The sequence below is a fragment of the Salvelinus sp. IW2-2015 genome, linkage group LG11 (assembly GCF_002910315.2).
Source record: "Salvelinus sp. IW2-2015 linkage group LG11, ASM291031v2, whole genome shotgun sequence".
Taxonomy (NCBI): Eukaryota; Metazoa; Chordata; class Actinopteri; order Salmoniformes; family Salmonidae; genus Salvelinus; species Salvelinus sp. IW2-2015.
Window position 1 is genome coordinate 40,307,778 of NC_036851.1, and position 17,448 is coordinate 40,325,225.

General features: G+C 40.8%; 1 protein-coding gene across 2 annotated transcripts; it reads left to right on the forward strand.

Annotated features, from left to right (window-relative positions):
- The first annotated feature begins 3,488 nt into the window (after positions 1–3,488).
- On the forward strand, positions 3,489–15,155 carry LOC111970392 (uncharacterized). Of its 2 annotated transcripts, none has more exons than XM_023997101.1 (18): positions 3,489–3,560; positions 4,102–4,128; positions 6,291–6,602; positions 6,749–6,793; positions 7,701–7,748; positions 7,936–7,989; positions 8,079–8,135; positions 9,749–9,805; positions 9,946–9,993; positions 10,398–10,451; positions 11,168–11,260; positions 11,421–11,439; positions 11,562–11,593; positions 11,701–11,805; positions 13,211–13,239; positions 13,332–13,395; positions 13,708–13,748; positions 13,896–15,155. In XM_023997101.1, the coding sequence occupies exons 1-18, from the start codon at positions 3,521–3,523 to the stop codon at positions 13,950–13,952; spliced, it is 1,182 nt and encodes a 393-aa protein (XP_023852869.1). In that variant the 5' UTR covers positions 3,489–3,520; the 3' UTR covers positions 13,953–15,155. The 2 variants fall into 2 exon arrangements, with proteins under 2 accessions (XP_023852869.1, XP_023852870.1); XM_023997102.1 differs by having other exon boundaries at positions 9,791–9,805.
- Positions 15,156–17,448: the final 2,293 nt, after the last annotated feature.

A 17,448-nucleotide genomic window follows, 5' to 3' on the forward strand; every position in this document is an offset into this window, starting at 1 on the left:
AGCCAACCCTTCCTTTGACGCCTTTCCTTCCTAGTCTCTGCTGCCAATGACTGGAACGAATTGCAAAATCACTGAAGCTGGAGTCTTATATCTCCTCTCTAACTTAAGCATACAGATTACTCATCAAGCTGCAGTAGCAGCTACCGATCACTTACATGTACACAGCCAATCTGTAAATAGCACACCCACTACCTCATCCCCAAGTTGTTACTCATCCTCTTGCTCTTTTGCACCCCAGTATCTCTACTTGCACATCATCATCTGCACATCTATCACTCCAGTGTTAATGCTAAATTGTAATTATTTTGCCTCTATGGCCTATCATTGCCTTACTCCCTACTTTCTACATTTTCACACACTGTACATAGATTTTTTCTATTGTGTTATTGACGTACGTGTTTTATGTGTAACTCTGTGTTGTTTGTTTGTCGCACTGCTTTGCTTTTTCTGGCCAGGTCGCAGTTGTAAATGAGAACTTGTCCTCAACTGGCCTACCTGGTTAAATAAAGGTGAAATAAATGAAATAAAACAGTTGACAGTGCATGTCAGAGCAAAAACCAAGCCATAAGGTTGAAGGAATTGTCCGTAGAGCTCCGAGACAGGATTGTGTCGGCACAGATCTGGGAAGGGTAACAAAACATTTCTGCAGCATGAATGTCCCAAGAACACAGTGATGAACTCCAACATTCTTAAATGGAAGAAGTTTGGATTCACCAAAACTCTTCCTAGAGCTGGCCGCCGGGCCAAATTGAGCAATCAGGGGAGAAGGGCCTTGGTCAGGGAGGTGACCAAGAATCCGATGGTCACTCTGACAGAGCTCCAGAGTTCCTCTGTAGAGATGGGAAAACCTTYCAGAAGGACAACCATCTCTGCAGCACTCCACCAATCAGGCYTTTATGGTAGAGTGGCCAGACGGAAGCCACTCCTTAGTAAAAGGCACATGACAGCCCGCTTGGAGTTTGCCAAAAGGCTCCTTAACACTCTCAGACCATGAGAAACAAGATCCCTCTGGTCTGATGAAACCAAGATTGAATTCTTTGGCCTGAATGCCTAGCGTCACGTCTGAAGGAAAACTGGCACCATCYCTAAGGTGAGTCATGGTGATGGCAGCATCATGCTGTGGGGATGTTTATCAGCGGCAGGGACTGGGAGACTATTCAGGATTGAGTCAAAGATGAAAGGAGCAAAGTATAGAGAGATTCTTGATGAAAACCTGCTCCAGAGCGCACAGACTGGGGCGATGGTTCAACTTCCAACAGGACAACGACCCTAAGCACACAGCCAAGACAACACAGGAGTGAGCTTTGGGACAAGTCTCTGAATGTCTTTGAGTGGCACAGCCAGAGCCCGAACTTGAACCCGATCAAACATCTCGAGAGACCTGAAAATAGATGTGCAGCAATGTTCCCCATCCAACCTGACAAAGCTTGAGGATCTGCAGAAAAGAAGGGGAGAAACTCTCCAAATAGAGGTGTGCCAAGCTTTTAGCGTCATACCCAAGAAGACTCAATGCTGTAATCACTGCCAAAGGTGTTTCAACAAAGTAAAGGATCTGAATACTTACAGTTGAAGTCTGAAGTTTACATACACTTAGGTTGGAGTCATTGAAACTCAATTTTCAACACCTCCACAAATTTCTTGTTCACAAACTATAGTTTTGGCAAGTCGGTTAGGACATCTACTTTGTGCATGACACAAGTAATTTTTCCAACTATTGTTTAAAGACAGATTATTTCACTCATAATTCACTGTATCACAATTCCAGTGGGTCAGAAGTTTATATACACTAAGTTGGCTGTGCCTTTAAACAGCTTGGAAAATTCCAGAAAATTATGTCATGGCTTTAGAAGCTTCTGATAGGCTAATTGACATCATTTGAGTCAATTGGAGGGTGTATCTGTGGATGTATTTCAAGGCCTACCTTCAAACTCAGTGCCTCTTTGCTTGACATCATGGGAAAACAAAATAAATCAGCCAAGACCTCATAAAAAAATTTAGACCTCCACAAATCTGGTTCATCCTTGGGAGCAATTTACAAATGCCCGAAGGTACCACATTCATCTCTACAAACAATAGTACGCAAGTATAAACACCATGGGACCACGCAGCCGTCATATCGCTCAAGAAGGAGAGAGCTCTGTCTCCTGGAGATGAACGTACTTTGGTGCGAAAAGTGCAAATCGATCACAGAACAACAGCAAAGGACCTTGTGAAGATGCTGGAGGAAACAGGTACAAAGGTATCTATATCCACAGTTAAACGAGTCCTATATCGACATAACCTGAAAGGCAGCTCAGCAAGGAAGAAGCCACTGCTCCAAAACCGCCATAAAAAAGCCAGACAATGATTTTCAACTGCACATGGGACAAAGATGCTACTTTTTGGAGAAATGTCCTCTGGTCTGATGAAACAAAAATAGAACTGTTGGCCATAATGACCATTATGTTTGGAGGAAAAAAGGGGAGACTTGCAAGCCGAAGAACACCATCCCAACCGTGAAGCACGGGGGTGTTAGCATCATGTTGTGGGGGTATTTTGCTGCAGGAGGGACTGGTGCACTTCACAAAATAGATGGCATCATGAGGTAGGAAAATTCTGTCGATATATTGAATCAACATCTCAAGACATCAGTCAGGAAGTTAAAGCTTGGTTGCAATTGGGTCTTCCAAATGGACAATGACCCCAAGCATTCTTCCAACGTTGTGGCACAATGGCTTAAGGACAAGAAAGTCAAGGTATTGGAGTGGCCATCACAAAGCCCTGACCTCAATCCTATAGAACATTTGTGGGCAGAATTGATAAAGTGTGTGCGAGCAAGGAGGCCTACAAACCTGACTCAGTTACACCAGCTCTGTCAGGAGGAATGGGCCAAAATTCACCCAACTTATTGTGGGAAGCTTGTGGAAGGCTACCCAAAACGTTTGACCCAAGTAAAACAATTTAAAGGCAATGCTACCAAATAATAATTGAGTGTATGTAAACTTCTGACCCACTGGGAATGTGATGAAAGAAATAAAAGCTGAAATAAATCATTCTCTCTACTATTATTCTGACATTTTACATTCTTAAAATAAAGTGGGGATCCTAACTGACCTAAAACAGGGAATTTTTACTAGGATTAAATGTCAGGAATTGTGAAAAACTGAGTTTAAAAACCCTTCTTTAACCTTTTCCTCCCTTTCATCTACAATTGAATTGTCTACAATTGAATTGTACTGTATTTAACAAGTGACATCAATAAGGGATCATAGCATTCACCTGGTCAGTCTATGTCATGGAAAGAGCAGCTGTTCTTAATGTTTTGTTCACAGTGTATATGACTGAGACATTATTCTGATTGTTCAGATGCCACACTTGCTGTATGAGCCTGGTTTCTGCTCTCTGTGGGTTTCCTGTGCACATGCTCCACATCTACTTCTCTATTCAAACACTCCCACTGTCTCAGTCACATACACCCTATCCTGTGAGATCATACTTACAGTCTGAAGCCCTCTGTATAATTTCATTGTTCATCCCTGATATGGCAGCTGGTCATCTGTTTTTGGTCATCGTCCTTCTATGTGAGTAATTCCTTTGATCCAAATTACATTATCTGTTTTTGCTAGAGGTTTCTTTCTTTTCATCTTTTACTTTCTTTTAATCTTTTACTTTAGGAACGCTTGACATTTCTGAATCTCATGGCTATAATAAGTATGTCTTATTTCATTGATCATCCTACTGATTTATTTTTCTAGATCAGTATTTTACATTTTGTTCAGATAAGAATAACCACTGCTTKATAACATGGCCATGAATGCATTTACAGCAGGGGTGTCAAACTCATTCCACAGATGGCCGAGTGTCTACGGGTCTTTTGTTTTTTCCTTTCAATTAAAGACCTAGTCAACCAGGTGAGGGGAGTTCCTACTAATTAGTGACCTTAATTCATCAATCAAGTACAACGGTGGAGCGAAAACCCTGCAGACACTCTGCCCTCCGTGGAATGAGATTTACACGTTTATTTCAAGCTATTCAACTTTACCGACTTGTGCCAGTCTCATGTCTTCTCATTTTTTAGAATGGCAAAATGTGCATGATAATGACAAATTGTATTATTTCTAGATACCTTTCAATACATCAAAGCCCAAGGTCAGTATCATTATTATGATTTAAACTGCTATTATTTTCAGTTTTTACAATTTAGTTAACTATTTTTACTAAATAATATTACACAGTACCATCAATCAAAGTTATCTTTTTCCAATGTAAATCAAATGCAACTCTGTCTCTCTAATTACCGTGTTAACCTCAAATACATATTTTAGAAACTCTGTTACTATCTAACAGACAACAGTGACTTAATAGTTATTTTTTTCTGATTTGATTTTGAATAGAATTTTATAGTTTTTTTCTTTCAAACTCATATACAGTGCTTTCAGAAAGTATTCCCTCTCCTTAACCAATTCCACATTTAGTTGTTTTACAAAGTGGGATTAAAATTGATTTAATTGGCATTTTTTGGCAACAATCTACACAAAATACTCTAATGTTAAAGTGGAATAAAAATTTGAATATTTGTAAACAATTAATTCAATTTAAAACACTAACTTGATTAGATAAGTATTCATCCTCTTGAGTCAACAGCGATTACAGCTGTGAGTCTCTCTGGGTAAGTCTATAAGAGCTTTCCATACCTGGATTGTGCAAGTATTGTACAAATATTGGGCAGGTCATGATCTGCCTACTGAGCTCAAAGTGAGCTGTATCTACTATGCTGCAGGGAGGTCTAACCCATCTCTTCTCAGTGACATTGTCTCAGTCACTTTTCAAGGTAAGCAGGTGGTTTATAGTAGGTAGGTCAAGGTTCACCTGCTGAAGAGATCCCAGAAGAGACACACTTTCCATCGACATACATTGAACCTGTCTCTTACGAGTCTGGGTACGAGATTATTATTTAAATGAATACACTGATCTGATTGGCTAATTGTAACCAGAATTACTTTTTTAAACATCTTCTGCTGGCACCATAAAACAATACATTTCTCATTATTTCAGTCATTTATAAAGAGGTGTGTATTATTCTTTTTATGCTACTGTATAGACAGAATATTGCTGCTTTCTCCTCTCAGGTGAACTAAAGAAACCAGAGATTGGTGTCAATGAAGAGTGTTATCATGACATCCCCATCATCTGTGTACTTCCTGAGTCTGTGATGGTAGCAGCTGTAACCTGTACACTGGAGACTGCCTCAGCCTTACAAAGAGGCTCAGGCCATATGGATGACGTGGAAGTCAACCATAAGAATACTCTGTAGCTTCAATGTGACTAAGAATGAATACAAATGTGACATTTTAGCCATAACACATTAATGGGTATGTATCAGGGGTTAGAACTGGTTCAGTGAACAGAACTGGAAAAGAACAACAATTTTTGAGGAACAGAATTCAGAACTGGGAATGAAAGTGATCTTTACTGTTCCGGAACAGAAATGTTACGCTGAAAGTAATGGAACCGGTTAATAACATTATTTTACGTTCCAGGCATTTTTTTCAGTCCCACAAAAAAACGCAACAAGGCGCTTATTGTAAATGAGAACTTGTTCTCAACTAGCTTACCTGGTTAAATAAAGGTGAAATTAAAAATTTGAAAAATAAAAAAGCCCTCACTTTTTCAATGCTAATTATGGATACTATAGTTATCATGTTTCACACTGGATTTATTAACTACAAAAAGGTTAGATGTGTTTTCAATTCTGGTGCCGCTCTGCACACACATGCTTGTTAGATAGCTAGCTCTGGTCCAATATTAAGTCAACTCAGAAGTTCAAAGACATTCAAAGTTCCTCAATAGAAGCCGCTCCTCGGTAGGTATAATTATGTTGACCTAATTCAGATAATGCATGTCATAACAAGACGCCCAGCGCTTCAAGCCACCCTCTCTTGTTCTCTCCACACCCGCAAAATTTCAGCCACATCTCGTGCCCTACACTTGTCTGACCATCGCACATGTAAACAACTATAGCTTGCCCTCACCATGGCAAGCTCTTCTAACTGCTCTRATTGGTGAAGTAATTTAATGTTGAGATAATGTAAATTTAAGCTTTTAAAAAATAACTTTTTCTGAGGTTTAAAAAGGAAAATGAAGGAACAATTTTTATATATTTTTTAATTTWAATTTTTTCCCCAGATTTTTATAGAAACCATAGATCCATAATGTTTTATAAAAATCTGCATTTTACTTTTTGTTGTGAAAATGGAACTTATACAATAATAAACAGAATGATATGCATAGTAGTGTGTTCTACTTCACAGTTCAGAAACCAGTGATTACTACCAGTCGTAATGAGGAGGATTTCATCATCACCTGTTTGATTCCTGGACCTGCTGGTAACGACACCAACTGTAACCTGTATGTTGGAGAGAAGAATAAGCCATTCTTGAAAACACGGATATGGAAAAAGAAATCCCGAAAAGCCAAACAATGGTACTGTACATTCTCTGTGACCGAAGACGATCTGATCAGACATCTACAGTCAGTGAGGAGTAAGGAGGTGAGCTGTGACTACAGAGTGAGCTTAGGACCAAACTCTCTCTCTCCACGTAGTGATGGGTACAGCTTTACAGGTGAGTCATGATCTAAACAAATCTATCAGTGCTGCAGGTCWTCATGATCTGACTTCCCTTTGAATTTACAATCTTCTTAGTATTAATGTATTCATTCTGACCCACAAACTAAAAAACACATTTATGTAAATCTCAAATACTCTTAGATCTGGTGGAAGTTCACATCAGTGATCCAACAACTATTACAGCAGGTAGGCCTAAAAATATATWTTTTTTTATTGAGGCTCTGCTGTTATTTTATAGCAGAGTGGGTTTCAGTAGCAAGATACAGTATAATAGCTGATGTTATTTTGTAGCAGAGTGGGTTTCAGTAGCAAGATACAGTATAATAGCTGATGTTATTTTTGTAGCAGAGTGGGTTTTAAGTAGCAAGATACAGTATATATAGCTGATGTTATTTATAGCAGAGTGGGTTTCAGTAGCAAGATACAGTATAATAGCTGATGTTATTTTTAGCAGAGTGGGTTTCAGTAGCAAGATACAGTATAATAGCTGATGTTATTTTGTAGCAGAGTGGGTTTCAGTAGCAAGATACAGTATAATAGCTGATGTTATTTTGTAGCAGAGTGGGTTTCAGTAGCAAGATACAGTATAATAGCTGATGTTATTTTGTAGCAGAGTGGGTTTCTGCTCTACTTTGCTTCTGAGCAGAACAGTGAGTCCTACAACAGACCACCTTTTCAAATAGTTTCCAATTATACATTCATTCAAGGATCTAGGTTTTAACAATAACATGCCATCTTTCTACTGACTGAGTTGTGTTGTTAATACCTTTATTCTTTGGTAATCAGATACAGAATTAACTTTTATTGCTTCCCAGCAGGTTTGACTGATAGTTCTACTTAGACCCTCCAAAAAGTGTAACTTTGTTTGCAATGGAAATATTTTTCTCATATTTATTTACTAATGCTCGGACTGGCTTTGCAGTAATATACCTATTTATAGATGCTTRTAATTTCATTTCAGATTTTTTTTTCTTTTACATCTGATTTGTAGGGAATGTACAGTGTAATTCTCTCTTTCTGCGTAATGAATAACCTTAGACATTAACACATGTACATTTGCTCTTGTATAATATGAGTTCTCTCTTCTCACAAGGATTGACCTCTCCTTTGACCCCCAGCACAGCAGTGAATCCTACATCAGGTGTGTTGGACATCTTTATCTAGATCATGGTTTCCCAAACTCGGTCYTGGGGCCCCCCCTGGGTGCACGTTATGTTTATTTGCCATAGCACTACACAGATTATTAAATTAATCAACTAATCATCGAGCTCCCAGTTAGATACCTTTATTCTTGTATAATTAGATCCAATGACTTTTCTGTGCACCAGGTTGGACTGTTCGTTCTACTTTGACCACTGACACTGCAAAGATTTCAACTGAAGGTAAGTATGGCCGCTAGATTTTGCATAGTATTCTAAGTTGTGTTCTGTGTTAACTGTTAATAAGCTGTCTCTCTCTGGCATGTGCACAGGAGGTCAAAGCTACACAGAAAGTGAGTTTTTTTCAAACAGTCAAGAAAGCGTTACAGGTATGTATCCTTCTCTAGGTACCTAACTGTTTTTTTCTCACACAAATGAGACAATCGAGACATGTAATGCCACATTTTCTGAGATCAAATCATGAGATGTAGTATTGACCCTGGGAACACAAGCTAATGACCTCATCCAATGTCACCAAACAGCCGTGTAATTATGGCAGGCAGCAGTAGCTGTGGCTTCTGGAGTGGGCTTGCAAAGAATATTTCTGATTTCCGATTTTATACTGAACAAAAATATAAATGCAACATGCAACAATTACAGTTCATATAAGGACATCAGTCAATTGAAATAGATAAATTCATCAGGCCCTAATCTATGGATTTCACATGACTGGGAATACAGATATGCGTCTGTTGGTCACAGATACCATAAAAAAATACCATAACCCGACTGCCACCATGGGGCACTCTGTTCACAACATTGACATCAGCAAACCGCTCACCCACAGAACGCCATACACATGGTCTGCGGTTGTGAGGCCGGTTGGACGTACTGTCACATTCTCTAAAACGACGTTGGAGTCGGCTTATGGTAGAGAAATTAACATTAGATTCTCTGCAAACTCCCTCAAAACTTAGAGACATTTGTGGCATTGTGTTGTGTGACAAAACTGCACATTTTAGAGTAGCCTTTTATTGTCCCCAGCACAAGGTGCATCTGTGTAATGACCATGCTGTTTAATCAGCTTCTTGATATGGCTCGGGTGGTTGTTGTCCTTGATGATCTTTTTGAACATCTTGTGACATCGGGTACTGTAGGTGTCCTGGAGGGCAGGTAGTTTGCCCCCAGTGATGCGTTAGGCAGAYCGCACCACCCTCTGGAGAGCTTTCCACCTTCTCCACTGAGGTCCCGTCGATGTGGATAGGAGGGTCATCTCCTTTGTTTTGTTGACGTTGAGTGAAAGGTTATTTTCCTGTCACCACACTCCCAGAGTAGGCTTTCTCGTCATTGTTGGTAATCAAGCCTACTTGGGGCGGTAAGCAAAGTGAAGTGGGTCTAGTGTGTTAGGTAAGGTAGAGGTGATATGATCCTTGACTAGTCTCTCAAACCACGTAATTTTAACAGAAGTGAGTGCTATGGGGCAATAGTCATTTAGTTCAGTTACCTTTGCTTTCTTGGGTACAGGAACAATGGTGGCCATCTTGAAGCATGTGGGGACAGCAGACTGGGATAGAGAGAGATTGAATATGTCCGTAAACACGCGCATGCTCTGAGGACGCGGCTAGGGATGCCGTCTGGGCCGGCTACCTTGCGAGGGTTAACACGCTTAAACATCTTACTCACGTCGGCCACAGAGAAGGAAAGCCCATAGTCCTTGGTAGCGGGCCGCGTCGGTGGTACTGTGTTCTCCTCAAAGCGGGCGAAGAAGATGTTTAGCTTGTCCGGAAGCAAGACGTGGCTGGTTTTCCTTTTGTAGTCCGTGATTGTCTGTAGATCCTGCCCCATACGTCTCGTGTCTGAGCTGTTGAATTGCGACTCCACTTTGTCTCCATACTGACGTTTTGCCTGTTTGATTGCCTTGCGGAGGGCATAACTACACTGTTTGTATTGCATAAATAAATACTGAATACCTTTATTATTGTGTAATCATATTGCTTCCCAGCATGTTCAACTGTTGCTTCTACTTTGACCCCTGACATCACAGTGAGACCAACTACCAGTAAGTAGGTCCTAAGTTTAGCTTAGCTTGCAATTACAATACTTTTGTACACATTAATTCAATAAAACTCCAACTGGTTTACTAGAGTAATAGATATATTAATAGCTGCTTGTGTAATATGACTTCTCTCTTCTCCCCAGGTTTGACCTCTCCTTTGACCCCCAGCACAGCAGTGACTCCTACATCAGGTGTGTTGGACATCTTTATCCAGTTAGTAGATAGAACTGAAACAAATAGACTAGCTTTATCTCCACCCAGCACAGCCAGAAGAGGACTGGCCACCCCTCATAGCCTGGTTCCTCTCTAGGTTTCTTCCTAGGTTTTGGCCTTTCTAGGGAGTTTTTCCTAGCCACCGTGCTTCTACACCTGCATTGCTTGCTGTTTGGGGTTTTAGGCTGGGTGTCTGTACAGCACTTCGAGATATTAGCTGATGTACGAAGGGCTATATAAAATAAACTTGATTTGATTTGATTTGATTTTCCATCACAAATTTGCCTCATCACAAAAAGAGATTGATTTGATTGATTAAATCATCCCTGTTAGATACCTTTATTATTGTATAATCAGATCCAATGACTTTGCATTGCGCCAGGTTCGACTGTTCGTTCAACTTTGACTACTGACACCACACTGAGTCCAACTGAAGGTGAGTATGGCCACTATATTTTTGTTTAGTGGTTTAACTTTTCTCAAACAATTTGTCACATTATAGAAGATGTGAACATGTTATAACTCTATACTGATTTGTGTTGGGTGTTAAGCATTTAAGGTCCAATGCAGCAGTTAAAAAAAAATCTCAATCTCAAATAATTTCTGGGTAACAATTAAGTACCTTACTGATTTTTTTTATATTAAAATTGTCAGAAATAAACCAAAATAGCTTCTTAGCAAAATTTCTCAAGCAAGAATTTTGCTAGGATTGTCTGGGAGTGGTCTGAGGGAGGAGCTCTTACTGGCAGGGAGAGGGCAAACTCTCCTTTTTATTAGTCTATTAAACTTACACCGCCTGGTGATGTCACCAGGCAGTCCAAAAACCCACCTAGCTAAACAAGGTGAAATTTGAGGCAGTCTTTTCAAACACTAAAAGTGCATTATCCACATTTTTCACAATTTCACAGTATTATTCCAACCTCAGTGTGGAAATACTGTATATGTACAGGTATATGCTCTCTCTCTTGCATGTGCACAGGAAAAAGCTCCACAGAAAGTATTCTGCGTATGCATCCTTCTCTAGCTGACTACCTTTCTTTTAAAATACATATGAAAACAAAAAATGTATCAGACAAATAATAATGTGGTCTTTAAAACCTAGTATTGATGTACTGACACTGGCTAATGACCTCTCCTACTGTTCCCAAACAGCGGGGCAGGTTTGGCAGGGAGCAGTGGGTGTGGTTTCTGGAGTGGGCGTGTTCCTGGTGGGACTGACCGCTTTCTGTCTCTGCAGGAGCACCAGTAAGTACTTCTGATTCTAAATAACAAATAATTAACACATTTACCTTCCTCACATTAATGAAAGTGCATTTGACATGGGTAATCTATCAACTCCTTTTGGTCATATTGTATAGATCAGGCTATATTCAATATAATTAATTAAGCCTAATTTGTTTTTCAGAGAAAAAACATTCTCAGAGGTAAGTATTCCCCTTGTTTTGGATATTTTACAGTATGATGCAGTTTCTATCAACCTTTAGTTGTGTGTTGTCATGACGAGGTCTTACCACAACCTTTTTGTTGTCCTTTTCTTTTCCTCTAGACCTACAGCCAGACAGGATGATGACAACCAATGTATGTTGCAAACACAATACATAAAACACCACCACACTACTAACACAACTACACACATGCATGTACAAACACATTGTAATTACATTTTCATTTTGTTTCTGTTGTAGATGATTTGGTGTTGGGAGCCATGAGTAGTGCAGCCATGGTGGATTCTGGGGATGCTGGGATATACAGTCTGATCACCTCTGTACCGTCCACGTTTTTGCCCTCAGGTGAGTCCATTCTGTTCATAACAAAATGTCTTCTGTCCCTATCTTCCCGACCTGAGATGTGATTTCGGCATCCTTGGAATAACCACACTCAATGTCAACTGTATTAACTTAAAGCAGAAAATAATGTGTCAGTCAGAGCATCTGGGTAGCATGAGAAAAGAGCTGTAAGAGCTGTAAGTCTACAGCACAGGGTGTCTGCAGGTTTTCGCTTCTCACTTCACATAATTGATGAATTAAGGTCACTAATTAGTAAGGAAGTCCCCTCACCTGGTTGTTTAGGTCTTAATTGAACGGCAAAAACAAAAATCCTCAGACACTAGGCCCTTCATGGAATGAGTTTGAAACCCCTGGTCTACAGGATGGTTTGAGTAAGGAGGAGAAGTGTGAAGTGACATTATTACATGTTACTTTCACTTCTGTTCTGCTGTTACTAATGCACTGGGGCAAATTTGGCAAAGTAACACACATGCAATATACACATGGACCCAATACCCCCTCCCCCCCACGCACCCGTGTATAAACCCATGCTCCTCTCCCCACCCGTGTATAAACCCATGCTCCTCTCCCCACCCGTGTATAAACCCATGCTCCTCTTCCCACCCGTGTATAAACCCATGCTCCTCTCCCCACCCTTGTATAAACCCATGCTCCTCTTCCCACCCGTGTATAAACCCATGCTCCTCTCCCCACCTTGTATAAACCCATGCTCTCTCTCCTACCCTTGTATAAACCCATGCTCCTCTTCCCACCTTGTATAAACCCATGCTCCTCTCCCCACCCTTGTATAAACCCATGCTCCTCTTCCCACCCGTGTAAAACCATGCTCCTCCCCCACCCGTGTAAAACCCATGCTCCTCTCCCCACCCTTGTATAAACCCATGCTCCCTCTCCACCCTTGTATAAACCCATGCTCCTCTTCCCACCCTTGTATAAACCCATGCTCCTCTCCCCACCCTTGTATAAACCCATGCTCCTCTCCTACCCTTGTATAAACCCATGCTCCTCTTCCCACCCCTTGTATAAACCCATGCTCCTCTCCCCATCCTTGTATAAAACCCATGCTCCTCTTCCCACCCTGTATTAAACCCATGCTCCTCTCCCCACCCGTGTATAAACCCATGCTCCTCTCCCACCCTTGTATAAAAACCATGCTCCTCTCCCACCTTGTAAAACCCATGCTCCTCTTCCCCACCTTGTATAAACCCTTTAAACCCATGCTCCTCTCCCCACCCTTGTATAAACCCATGCTCCTCTCCCCACCCTTGTATAAACCCATGCTCCTCTCCCCACCCTTGTATAAACCCATGCTCCTCTTCCCACCCTTGTATAAACCCATGCTCCTCTTCCCACCCTTGCGCATACACACAACCTCTTACTTGTGGCTTTATCTGTCTGTGATGTGAAGGTCCTGTGCAGGTATCTGCACATGAAGATGTAAGTACAGCACAGATAATCACATTGGATATAGATACATACTTGTTTACACAGACAGACAGAGAGGGATAATAAGGATCTCTGTCCTCCAGGTCGATTCAGGGATTGCAGGGATCTATAGCCTGATCACTGCACCACGCACATCTACACCTTCAGGTTGGTCCCAATACCAAATCATTGGATTCATAATATATACTGCTTTTTATAGGACATAAAGTTGTTTATGCCTGGATTTAGTTCTGGATGTAGTCATATCAGTAAGCATGTATTATAAGTAACACATGTTTTGTTGTATGTATAAGTCTGAGCATCTTGAAAGTGTTTGAAACAGAGCTGTACGTCTTCAGGTTGGTTTGACTCTGGAGGAAAAGTGTAAAGTGACATTAAGCACAGCAAAGAAACACAACCACAACAACAACTGGAGGCACGCACACACATTCTCACTCAGGCTCTCTCTGTGTTGTACAGGCCCTATTGAAGAGAATGGACAGTCATTTGAAAACTACACAGTAAGTTTAGAATCACCAACTGTGTTATGTGTGTGACTTTCAGTTTCAGATATGTGTTACATCCATAAAATATGCCTATTCCCAGAGGATTAGTTTTACAGCACTGTAGATTTAAAGGTCTAAAGTGAAACTGTTTCTTTTTTCTAGACCGATACGTACCACATATACTGCTCAATCCCTGACAAACTAGCAAACTCAGCCTAGCCGGATGGGTTGTACAGTCTTCTACAGGCACACTGAAACTACACCACTGGCTGTCTGTAGCTATGTCTCACACAAATACCCTCTTTGTCCCATAATGTGCTTTGTTTATTACATATCAAGTTACTGAGCATGCGTATCCATAACATCTGTTACTGTGTTAGTAGTTTTATTTTGGAGGGGTCTGGTGGCATACTCCTGAGTATTTTTCTGATTTTGTTCTCGTAGTAAACACAAAATCTACTGTGTATTTATTCTTTCAGCTGTGTCATTCCATAACGGTCAGATCAAAATCAACAAATACGGACATTTCAAAATGATATCAATAAATGTATAGCATATTAACACAATGCTACCATGCAACAACGCAAATAGTAAATTAAGCAACATTCATTGAAATTAAGATCAAAAGAGTAGTATCTTAAAGAAAAATAACACAAATTCACCAATATACAACAATATTAAATTTTCCTTTGTGAAATGAATCTTGCCTCTAACATTAAAATATGCTTATTAGCTAGATGCTAGATGCATCAAAAAAGCTTGGGAAAAGTCTGAAAATGTAATAGACTTTTCCTCTTTTTGCAAAGACAAACCCCAAACCTTTCTTATAGCAGGAGTATTCATATTTATATTGCCCATACATGTTGCTTCATGCTACAAAATATATTTAAACTTTAAAATGTTTACGTTGTTGGCAACAGATCGTAAAAATGGAAAATATAGATTTCTTAAATGCTACTCAAATATCCCCATCTGCCCACATTTACCTGTTATTTAATTTCCCAGTTTAAATTAAACTTATTCAGCCTCCCCTTCAATGTGCAGTGTTGTAGACACATTCTTGCTTTTTAGTTCAATGACCTCTGAGCAGTTAAGATGTAAATGGTGTGGATGCCATAACTTTGATGACAATTTATTTTCAAACTAAAATGGGAAGGGGGATTAGCGCCATTCGATCATTCTGATCTTGCCAGTTTRCATTCTGTTTCGCTGCACACGAGAGCTCAGCGGTCAGGATGGTGGATCAGATAAGGAGGAGGGGGGTGGCTTTTAGGAAAAAGGGGTGGCTCCCCCTCTTTTATAAGCCCCTCTATAAAACCCTTGAGGTACAGTAAATACAACGTCCTATGCTTTTTTTGCTCTGTATGAAATKCTCTCTTCTGTAAAAAGAAAAACCAAGCAGAATAAATGGACTTCAACCTTTGGCAACACTGGGTGTTATTGACTACAGGTAGTCACAGACATTGATATTTTTGCTCTTGTATCCAGGTTCTGTGTTGTAGTCAGTGCTACTGTGAGGGGGGCAGAGAGGCCTGCATTCTCCTGCAGCAGTCAGACAGTCTACAGGTCACATACCGGTACATGGACTGTATGCTGCCACTTATCCATAAACAGGTGCACCAGTGTAGATGTGCACACACAGCAGGATGGAGAGGATGACATGAGTCAGGTCGCTTCCTGTCCATATGATACTTCAGCCTATCACATTTCAGACACTCGTTGTGTTCAGAGGGGTTAAGGATGGAAATGCAGATTAACCAAAATTCAGATACATTCAATCACATACAATATTTACCAGATTTGAGCAAAACCCAAACTAAATTCACCCTCCAAAAATACCAATATGAGCACTGTATTAAGGCGTCTGACAATTACTGTAAGTGTCACAGATTAGGGGGAGCCCCTTGTTACTCCACCAACACATGACTGTTTCCAGCACACCCCCAACACAGACCAGTACAGGTAAGTATGCTCAGGGTAAGTTTTTTTAAATTTTAAATTCATGGTTTACCATGTATCGGACCCCGTTTCCCTACCTCCAACGGCAGACTGCACGATTTTCCCGGACTGTGTCGACACAATATAGCCTCCCCTCAGGTAGGTTACCTTCCCCCTGACTCCCACAGGTAGGTTACCCTCCCCCTGACTCCCTCAGGTAGTGTAACCTACTCCCTCAGGTAGGTTACACTCTCCCTGACTCCCTCGGGTAGGTTACCCTCCCCCTGACTCCCTCGGGTAGGTTACCCTCCCCCTGACTCCCCGCGGGAGGTTACCCTCCCCCTGACTCCCTCGGGTAGGTTACCCTCCCCCTGACTCCCTCGGGTAGGTTACCCTCCCCCTGACTCCCTCGGGTAAATAGCGGGCATGCAAAAGTAACACTGCAGCACACTGCACGCTGAATTGTTCTGATATGGCACTGAAACAAGATAGTTATTCTCAGTGGCAACCTGTCATTGCCTGTTTTGCATGTTATTTTGGCATTAATACGTGTCACATATCAGTTTGCAAACAATGTAAAATACTATAAATAATAATTTACTTAATAAAGCTGCATACAAACTAGGTCTCTTTTTTGTTTTCTTGAGTAAGGCAGCTCCAAAATGTAGGTGTTTCAGCCTAGCTCAGTGCTTTCTGTGGTGATGGGGCAGCCAGTGGAAAATACAGACCGTAGGGGTTGGTAATGTTCTCTAGTTGTGCCGTGATTGGCTCTGTGTTCTGTCACTCATGGGGACACTAATCACCCTAAATTGAAGGCCCTTGGGTGCTGCCATAGAGTTACATTAGAAGTGCCTGTATAAAGAAGGCTCAAGGTCATTGGCCACAGATAAAATGATGTCAATTCATGTTATATCTACAGTAGCTTTGATTGGACCGAGCATCTCAACATCGCACTTGCAAAATCTTAGCTAGCAAGCTAGCAGTCATCATCATGAATCAAGTCGACAATCTACTGGCAAATCCTTTTTAATCCTTGTCATATGAAGATAAATAATAAAGAGAAATTACAGATAAAACGAATCGGTGCTCATCGACTATTRGACATAAACATTACACAACAAGTTGGAAATCGCAAATCCAACAATGAGTGGTTTGGAAGGAATCAGTGGCTAACTGCAAGCATTGCAAAGCAATCACTAGCCTGCTATTCAGTGGAGTGGGTGTGTGGTCCCTAGTCTGGGTTTAATGGTCTCTTTTCCAAGATTAAAAGGATAATCATTCAACATTGGCCATGATGTCAATCCAGCATGACTTCTGCCGTGCTCAAAACAACTGGAAACTCGGAACTGGGAAATATGACAGTTCAAGCCAACTGGGAACTCTGAAAAAAACTAGCTCCAACTGAGAAAATACCTTTTGAATGGTCATCCAACTCGGAATTGCAAGTCGGGAACTCGGGCCTCTTTCTAGAGCTCCGACCTGAAGATCACTGACGTCATCAAGATTCGACCTTGTTCTTTTCTGAGTTTTCAGTTGTCTTGGAAGCACCATAAATCCAGACAAAGCCAGACTTTAATGACAACATTTTCTCACGATGGACCGCCGCACCACCTTCCTGTTCAAGTGAGCACAGCACAACAAGGTAAGTCCAAAAATGTTTTGTATGCTGCTGCATAAATTATGTAATATGCCAGGAGATATGTATACTGCAGCCAAGAAAGTAATACTAAGTGTATTAAGCTGTAGTAAGCTGTTAGTAGACCATGTGCCTCACCCT

Coding starts and splice junctions, on each gene's coding strand:
- LOC111970392 (XM_023997101.1), top strand. CDS start 3,521: ATGGCAGCTGGTCATCTGTTTTTGGTCATCGTCCTTCTAT. Junction 7,990..8,078: donor TGCAAAGATTTCAACTGAAG/GTAAGTATGGCC, acceptor GCATGTGCACAG/GAGGTCAAAGCTACACAGAA. Junction 9,806..9,945: donor CACAGTGAGACCAACTACCA/GTAAGTAGGTCC, acceptor TCTTCTCCCCAG/GTTTGACCTCTCCTTTGACC.